General features: G+C 27.6%; 1 protein-coding gene across 7 annotated transcripts in view; it reads right to left on the bottom strand.

Annotated features, from left to right (window-relative positions):
• Positions 1-1,559: 1,559 nt before the first annotated feature.
• LOC100161608 (interaptin) overlaps positions 1,560-9,739 on the bottom strand; it is a 22,322-nt gene continuing 14,142 nt past the window's right edge. For 3 of the 7 annotated variants that reach the window (XM_029488807.1, XM_008183736.3, XM_008183751.2), the window contains exons 23-38: positions 8,476-8,551; positions 8,208-8,343; positions 8,036-8,145; positions 7,712-7,906; positions 6,830-6,999; positions 6,565-6,673; positions 6,250-6,504; positions 5,506-5,769; positions 5,262-5,441; positions 5,034-5,192; positions 4,865-4,973; positions 3,948-4,093; positions 3,051-3,201; positions 2,894-2,991; positions 2,452-2,683; positions 1,560-2,368 (exon numbers count right to left, since the gene is read on the bottom strand). In XM_029488807.1, the coding sequence (XP_029344667.1) occupies positions 2,217-2,368; positions 2,452-2,683; positions 2,894-2,991; positions 3,051-3,201; positions 3,948-4,093; positions 4,865-4,973; positions 5,034-5,192; positions 5,262-5,441; positions 5,506-5,769; positions 6,250-6,504; positions 6,565-6,673; positions 6,830-6,999; positions 7,712-7,906; positions 8,036-8,145; positions 8,208-8,343; positions 8,476-8,551 (2,542 nt within the window). In that variant the 3' untranslated portion in view covers positions 1,560-2,216. The remainder of the gene's footprint in view (positions 2,369-2,451; positions 2,684-2,893; positions 2,992-3,050; positions 3,202-3,947; positions 4,094-4,864; positions 4,974-5,033; positions 5,193-5,261; positions 5,442-5,505; positions 5,770-6,249; positions 6,505-6,564; positions 6,674-6,829; positions 7,000-7,711; positions 7,907-8,035; positions 8,146-8,207; positions 8,344-8,475; positions 8,552-9,739) is intronic. The other 4 variants (XM_029488808.1, XM_008183743.2, XM_008183746.2 and 1 more) reach the window with 4 other exon arrangements.

Raw genomic sequence — 9,739 nt, forward strand, 5'->3', positions numbered from 1 at the left:
TTAGACAGTTATACCTATAAAGATTTAACCATTAAGCATAATTTTGATTTAATACTTTGAATTGTTATATTATCTTATTTATATTGTTCTTATTATTTTATTTTGTTACTTTTCTTTTCTTAGTTATTAGGTAACGACCTTGTATCACAGCTCTCTCTTTTCTCACAAACTTTGCTTTTGAAAAGAGAACCAACGATCATTTAAATTATTTATTTTTTAAGTACCTTGTAATAAATTGTAAATTGTAAAATTGGTAATATAGAATTATTATTATTATTATTATATGGCTTTATTGCAATAAATTCCAAATACCATATTCTAATTTTTCACATCATGTAAGATGAATCAATCGAGCCATATCTCCATAATTGACACCAGTTTAAATTTTAATTTTAATGGAATTTGTTGTATTAGCAATTAAAAAGTGATTAATTTCAATTGCCTAAAATGTTTAAAAGTATTGAGTTAGCATGTAATAAAGTATTTGTATACAAATATTAATATGAAACTAATTCTTTTACAGTCTTTCCTATTTTTAGACAAATGTACACATTTAAGGCATAATCGATAATTGTATATATATATAGCTATTATCTTAGCTATATTGGCAAACATTTTGTTCTGTTAAACTGCTTTAAATAGTGTTATTTCATTAATTTATCTGTGCTATAATGATTTGCAGTTTCTTTTTCCAATTAATTTTCAGTATCAGACAAATAAATGGAAATACTACAAGATCGACTTAATAAATGTATTATAGTTCAGGGGCATACCCAAGGGGGGGAAGCGGGTATACTTTTATTATCACAATCACACTATAATGTTATGTTTACCGCTGAAAGATGTTGTTCATTACAAATCTAAGAAGTGTAAAATTCATTAGGTTAGTTTATATTGTAATTATTCATCTGTAGGAAAAATTTGACATGTCTGCTATCAACATATTTACTGTATCCAATTATCCGTTTTCGTTAGCGAATATAAAATACATTCAAACATTTAGTTTTGTTTGGCGAATTTAAATATAATTGGTTGACGATTCTCAAATAAGGAGGATATCTTGTCTGTTATTTCATGTAACAAATATGTTGTAAGTTCTGTTGTCTGCATACAATTTAATATACAAAAGCCAACGACTGACATTAATTAAAAATAGTATAACAATTTACAAACAAAGAAATAAAGCCAAAAATGTTGGGAATAGATTTTTTTATTTCTTCCTTTTTTTTTTTGTATTTATATATACTTTTTTTTTTAATTTCTATTACGAAACAATTTTAAAAATTTGGACTTACACTTCATTTGAAAAAAAAAGAAAAACATTTCATAAATTACATATTTTATAGGATTAGTATGTTCTTTCTGAGTTAACTGCACAAATTTTTTTTTCTTACAAAATTGAAAATATCTATCATCAAAGATCTATCATTTAAGGGTGGATGAGGGGGGGGGGGAAATGTATAAAGTAAACAAAGACTTAAAAGTAATAGTTATAAATGAAAATTATAAAAAAATCTAATATTTAAATTGAATAAATTGAATAAATAAAAAATGTAATATTAAATTGTTAACATTCTAATAATAACAAGCATACATTTATATCGGCATTATTTTCGAACACAAGTACTCTATAATTTTCGATTACAATAAAAAAAAAAATTATTCATTTTGTTCTCGTCCATTCACTGGATGATTATTATAATAATGTATCTGAAACCGACAGATTAAAATGTTTTCTTATAAATCGATACTATTAACATTTCGATTACATACATGTTTATATTTTGTACTATTATAAAAAGAAAATGATCAACCCAAATATATAATTGAACACCTACATAATATTATAAATAGTACAATATTTTTTTAAAATTATTATTTAGTTGTTAATTATTATAAATAACCATATATTTTAATAATAATGATAAAAAAATTGACACAGAAAAAACATGCTTAATACAAATAAAAAGCGTACAAGAACTTTCAAATCACTGTTTGGGATAGATTTCTGACATAAATATTATTATACGATACTTTATTATTATTGATTTTTTTTTTTTTTTTTTGTAATATATATAGTGTAATATAAATTGATACCTAAAGAACACGACTATTATAAATTAGCGTCTTGCATAACATAAACAAGTTCATGAAACTTATATGACACTTTGTCTCTACACGCATATTTATAAAGTATTACATTAAAAAATTTAACATTATTCATTAGTCGCCAGAGGTTTGTCATCTATACATTCTGTGCTTTGTGGTTTTGAACTACTGTCTATTTTTTCTTCGGCTTTTGAATCAACATTTGCATTAGCATTATCAATTTTATTGGGAATAGGCAAGGGAGGTTCAACAATCAAACCTAGAAAATAACACAATATGTCATATAAATATAAAAATAAGCAAATGGCAAATTATTTTAAAATAAATGTTTCGTCTTCATACCTGCATTAGACACATAATAGTTATTAGAGGTTTGGCTTTTGTTCATTAAGTGTTGTATTGGTGCACAGTTCGGTTGCATTCGCATGTTTTGGGGCGGAGGTGGAATACGCTGTAAATATTGGAAAGTTGATACCGGCCTTTGGATAGGAGTTGGATACGGAGGTGCGATTTTACCAGCCATTGATCCATTATTGCTGTTGTTCATGTTCATCCTGGGTTGCTGCATCAAGGGCTAAAATAAGAAACAGATGTATACTAATATAATAATTATTTTATCACTACACCCAACTAAGAATAAAAAAAATGTGTTGAATTCTGAAAGATATCATATCATGTTTCTTTTTGCCCTATAATATCCAGTACTTAAGACACACGAGAGCCTTAGTTGAGACCACAGACACCAGATAAATATTATTCAATGAGAATTAAAAAAAACACTTACCAACTGATTATTTTGAGTAGCGGAAACTTGATAATTACTATATTTTCCTTGCATAGCCTGATGAGTTTGTTGATTTGAATTCATCAATGTCTTATTAGCTGAAAATTATTTAACAAATATTAGCAACTTATCTTTCATTATAATAAACAAGACTTACTATCAAAGTATTGCTGCTGCTGTTGTCTGAATAAGTTAGAAGAATACATGGGATTTCCTAAATCTTGTTGATTTGAGATTCCAGACTTTTGAAGGTCGTTTGTACCATTTCCACCAGCCAAATTTCCCTTTATGTATGGGACTTGTCGATACTAGTTAAATAAAAGTATAAATGTTACTAATTTAAATCCTAATTAAAGATTGAAGTTCACAACAACAATTTTTAATGAAGAGGATGCCAAACCTACACGTGTTTGTCTCCGTCCAACATAATATATAAAACTTAGTAATTCTGTGTTCAGCAGAATTTTGTATATTATATTTACGATATAATTTTGAATATCGATATCAAATTGATCGTATCGCGATATCGAAAAAAAATTTTTTTATTGATATATCGATATTTCTAATCACTAATCAGTGCAAATTATGTTATCTGTTATCACTTAGCATCAAGGTGTATTGATATCAATACACCTTGCTTAGCATTAAGTATTATTTAATATTTTATATTACTATATTAAAAATTAATATATTATATTTAAATAATAAATATTAACAGGAGCTGCTCCATAACAAAAAAAACTTTCAACTTTATTCTTTCTAAAATATAAAAACATTAATTTTAATAATTATAATCATAATTAAAAATTTTAAATTTATATCGATCTCAAAATTTCTAAAAAAAGTTTGCGATATTGATATCGTTGAAGAAGCCAAGCATTAATGTATAATTGTATATGTGTCATTTTTCTGACTTTAGTACAAAATACAATAGATATTGCACTACTATATATTTGAATTGTCACAAAAAAGTTAATATATATGTTTATATAATATATAAACTCCTGTACCAAAATATGTAACAAATATGGGCTAATGATAAATCAAAAATTACCTGTGACGTATAACTTTGCATGTTTGGGGGTGGTGCGTTTTGAGAACCAAATGCGGCTGGAATTCCAAAGGTGTTTCCACCAGATGCGCCAGGAACCACTTGTGGTTGAAATGCAGATGGAATATAACTAGGATTTGTAGGTCCTGCTAGTTAATAAAATAAAAGTTTAATAATAAATACTATCATTAGGGCTAGGAAAATAAAGCACTAAAAACCTACAATAAAGGAATTATAAAATTGCCAATAATGCTACAAAAAAAAGCATTTAACCAAGAAAATGCAACTAAAAAAGACTTGAACATTTTTAAGTTTAGCTGAAAAATATTTTTAATATCAAAAAATAATTTATTTAACACATTTTTATATGTTCACACCAAGTAATTCTTAGAACAACTAAGCACAATTTATAAATATTAAGAAAAATAAATTAAAAATTGTTTTATTAAATGTCGATAAATGTCAACGTATTATGTAACCACTAATCCCCACTCGGTAATCACTTTGACAAAATCTAAAAATCTATTTTCAGAAATATTTTCCGATAAGGCGATAATATTTCACTACGAAATCACGAAATAAATATATTTAGGTAATAATACAATTAAAATTAATTAATAAAATATAATAATTCAGATAAAAATAAACGTAAATGTTCTAAAATTGTTAAATAGGTATGCGTATAATTAACAAAAACTAATTAAAAAGCTAATAAACTGACAAAAAAGTACCAAAAAAGCATTTATTTATGAATATCATAAGAAAATGCAAAAAAAGTAAAATCAAAATTGCATATTTGAACTCTGTGATGAATCGAATTTTGTTTTTGATTAGCTATGTCCTGTAATACTATGAAAGAAAACGCGAATGCTACAAAATCCTAGCCCTAACTATCATATTGGCAATAAAATGTAACTTACTTGCTGAATTTGTAGAGTATAGCGACGAGGAAGTTTGTAATGGTGTTGCTCTTGTATTATTCATGGAATTGAATGGTTGGTTGAATATAGGATCAAATGGCACCAAAAACTAAAAAAAAAATAATATAAGGAAAACGGAAAGCAAAAATAAAGTTTTTAATTATTTTACAGGTGAAGGTTGAGGTGTTGTAGCATTATACGTATTTTTATTTCCAATTGTTCCAATTTGCTGTGAAGACTGTTTTACTTGCGAGGAAGAAGAATTAGTACTGCTTGGTATTAATACTGGGTTTATATTTGTATTTAATTGTTGACCATTATTATAAGCCTAAACATTTAGATATTTTTAACAAATTAAATTGATTATACCCAGAAATTGTTTTTAATTTTTACGTACCGGTCCCATTCTGAATGGAGATATAGAAGATTGTAATACTTCTGAACCACCTTGACCAGCCGGTGAACCAGCATGAATAAACATTGATGGATTATATTGATTCATATTTTGATTCAAACCATTAGATTGAAGACCATATGCAAATTGATTATATTGAGACCGTGCTGCACCGCTAATAACCTAATAAAAAATATTATATTGAGATTATTTTATTAAAAGTTGTTATTATTTTTAATCGACTTACGGTTTGAGAAGGTTCTAATAATGAATAAACTTGTGGAGCAGAAGGGGATGGTGGTGGCATTGTTGTTGTTGAGTAATGTTGCTGAGCTGAATTAAACAAAATAGCTGATGAAGGAGATTGTCCAGTACCAGCAGACACAAACTGTTTAGTCATCATTTCTACTCCAGTTTTATTATTGGTATTTAATATTAAATGTGTCTGCTGTTGTTTAGCAATATGAGGACCATACATATCAGGTAATCCATCACTATTTTCCATCATTATCTAGAATATTAAAATTTCATCATGAATATAAAAATATACTTATCTTAAAATGAATATTAAGAGAGAACTACATCCACATGTGCTGCCTCTGGGTCGTACAAAGGTAGAACATGGCAAATTATATATTCTGAATAATCCATTTAACTAATTTATGATTAATATCAGAGCGAATTGACCTATTATTAAATTTATAATTATAATATTATCTGGTGAACCTCGTAAGTTTGTTTTATATTTTAATTTTAAAACACTCATAACTTGCTTTGAAATTAAAATCTAAACAAATACCTAAGAGGTTCACTAATATCTATTTTTTTAATAGGTTAATTTGCTGCTCTAATATTAATCATAACAGAGTAAGATTATTCAGAACATATAATTTCCTATGCGTTTACAAGACCTTGCATGCGGGTGTTGTGCCTTATTAATATAATAATATACAAACATAGTTTTGTAATTTAATACTTATTTTATAATTACTTGTAAATTCATGTGCGTTGCTTGTGTTGGTATAGCATTGGCAAGTGGTGTAGTTGATGTATGTGGTTGAGGTGTTGTAGAGCTGAATACATGTGTACTAGTAGATGACTGTTGCTGTTGCTGTTGCTGCTGCTGTTGTTGTTGTTGTTGTTGTTGTTGTTGTTGTTGCTGTTGTTGCTGCTGTTGCTGTTGTTGCTGCTGCTGCTGCTGTTGACTCAATGGGGGCGATAATGTACCCTGCGGTTGAGGTTTAACCTTGAGAAATATAAAATTGTTATAAATGACATATTACCTCATTGACAGCCAAGTATTTACCTTGCATACGTTTGTGGTAGCAGCATTTGGATCTTGTTTGAGTTGACCAGCTGCAGCCATGGACACTGGAATGTAAGAGCCAGCAACATTTTGTAACTGAGGCGCAGGGCTAAAATTTAAAAAATGTATATATAATTATAGTTACACGATTCGTCGTAACAGTATAACATTTATTTATGGGGTTATACCATTTAACAAGTGTTAAAAAGCAGCTATGAAAAAATTGTAAATCTACGTGTTAATTACAACAAAAAGTGTCACGTACCAAAGTACATACCTGTACACTTGCTGATTGTGAACCCTTTGTTCATCAATAACAGAAATTTCAGATTTATCATGTTGTCCACTACTTGCAGTGCTATAAACTGTATTAAAAGTACTATCAGCAATGTTTTGTTGGACTTGTGGATTAGATTCTGGTTTATCATCCCAAACCTTTACCAAAAAAGATTAAAAAATAAATATTATGTTAAGTAGGAACAAAAGAAGTAAACTAAATATAGACCAATCTTAAGAAATGTAACAAAAATTTCATCAACAAATAGATAGATTTATTACCAAAATTAATATGATTATTAAAGTTAATTTGTGTGCATTGTTAGGTTTAATTTATACTGTGAATTGTTTTAATTTCGTTAACACTAATTAGATTTATAAAATTTTAAATTTTAAAATTCTTTCTAATATATAATATCCTAATGGTTTTAATTTTTTTTATTTAAATGGAAATCTATACTTAATTGTTTTATAACCAGAAGTATATTCTATAAAAAAATATTGTGAAAATTGTTTAGATATTTGTTTTAAGATAAAACTACTCTACTTCAGATTATGAAATAAAATATAGGTTATATTATATTTATAATCACAACTAAGTAATTTATTATAATTGAAAAAAAATTAAGGAAGTAAGCCTACTCTGGGTGACAACTATAGTGTCAAAAAGAAAAAGAAAATGTATTGGTTATTTAGTAACAGTTTGTCTAAATGTCCTCAACTAAAAAAAAGTAATGTACAAGTTACCTAACAGTTGAATCAGGAAACAGATATTATAAAATATTAGAAATGTGTTTCAGAAAAAAAAATATAATGTTCGTTAATAAAATAATCACCATATGAATCAAGCATCATATTATTTTACAAATACCTTTTTAGTGCCAGCTATCATAGTTTTTAAGTCACTCGCTGCTAATGATGATGGTCCAGTATGCATTGATCTGGTATGGGCTGCTGTCATTGCCATAACATCTTTGTTTTCTACAGATAAATGACCACCGCCACTCTGAGTAAAATCAGAGTCAAAATCACCAAATCCAAGATTCAACTCAGAACTTTCATCATTCTAATATAAAAAGATACATCAATACAAGACAATCAAACAAAAGTATTAAATCAATACTTAACTAGTAATTAATCAGTATAAAAAACAATTTATTTAAAACACTAACAATTATTAATCATTATAACTTACTTGAAAGTTCATGGACATCTGTACGGCATCATTTAATTTAGAGTCTTTACTATCAGATTTGAATGCTCTAAAGCAAGTTTCTTGAGTATCATCATTAAAATTACTAGTATCTAAAAAAAATTAATTTCATCAAAAATGTTGTTTTATTTATATAAATATAATCTTTTATTACCTTTTTCATTCCGTTGCTTGATATTGGAATTATATTTATTTTTAGATTCTCCACACGGTTTTGATTTGTACGTGGTATTTTCAAATATAATTGTTTCCATACGTTGCGAAGAATCAAGAATACCATTTTCCATAACCTTTTATTAAATATTATAAATGATGAGGATTAAATAATTATTGAATTACTTGGAACACATAATAAAATTACCCTTTATGAATAAAATTGTATTTAATACTTAGATATAAACATATCTATAATATATACATACATTAGGTGAAGATTTTTCTTTATTTGAAGGTAACCTCTGGGATGTCTGTCCAGGAATTTCTTTAATTTCAGTTAAACTGTAAGGAGATAAAAATAAATGATTATCAGTAGAGCTCAGATGTTAATGACCAAAATTTCATTATTTATGCATTTAAAAATATGCAATATATGCCATAGAATATATTGAATATACCTATTTTTTCAAAAAGTATATGTGAAATAAAGGGCTAATAATAATTCAAAAATATTATACCCTCTTTTTACTTTATTAAAAAATATACAACTAGTACTTTAAGTATTAGGATACTATATTAGGATTACATTGAATGACAATTATTACGCTTAACACGTTCACCGCCGCTGCCGATCACAGGTCGGCGTTGGTATTGGGGCCCGTCAGGCCGCCGCCGACCCGTGATCGTCACTAGTGCATATTAAAAATTCGATTAAAAATAATTCGGCTATCGAGGCACCGCTATATTATTTATCACGGCCATACAAAAAGCCAATAAACCAATTCTTTGCAGTTGATTTCTGTTTCCCGCTTTTTTTCATTTACTTTTATTGTCCCACGTGTTATCAGCAGATACGCGGCTATACACACCAGACTAGAAATATACGTGTGGAGGTCAACGTGTTAATTATTTTGAAATTTTAAAGACCTTTGATGATCCGTCAATATGTTCTTATACATTGAAAATTACCGATCCACATCTACAGAGTTGATAAGTGTATACTTTAAGTTGACTATGTCCTCAAATTCTATAACTTCAGGAAGTCCATCTAATGAAGTTCTGCAGTCCAGTATTTTAAAAAATACTTTATGCCCAGAATTTTTACAACTTTTTGTATATTAATTTACCTTGAGGAACTGACGCTGCATTTGACAGTTTTTTTAAAACTGTTTTAATAATGGCAACCGAATCGAATATAGGTTTTCCCTTTTTTTCGAGAGATTTTAGAGCTGAACTTAAAAACAAAAAATTTTATTTGAAAAGAGCTAAATTGTCTTCAATTCTTCATTCACCCATAGTTTATTGAGCTGTTTTTATTGACAAAACATCATTGGGATAACATTTTTCTAATGTTTTTATATGAATCTCATTAAGAGGATGTGATACCCGCATGTGTTGTCTTCGTCTTACAAGTACGTGACATAGCAAATTGTACGCTCAGCAGAACACGTGTAGCTCTGTTAATTTAAAAATTAGAGTGAATTGACCGTCTTATAAAATCTAAAGGTAAGATTATTATCTATGCAACCT

The sequence above is a fragment of the Acyrthosiphon pisum genome, chromosome A1 (genome assembly GCF_005508785.2).
Source record: "Acyrthosiphon pisum isolate AL4f chromosome A1, pea_aphid_22Mar2018_4r6ur, whole genome shotgun sequence".
Lineage (NCBI taxonomy): Eukaryota > Metazoa > Arthropoda > Insecta > Hemiptera > Aphididae > Acyrthosiphon > Acyrthosiphon pisum.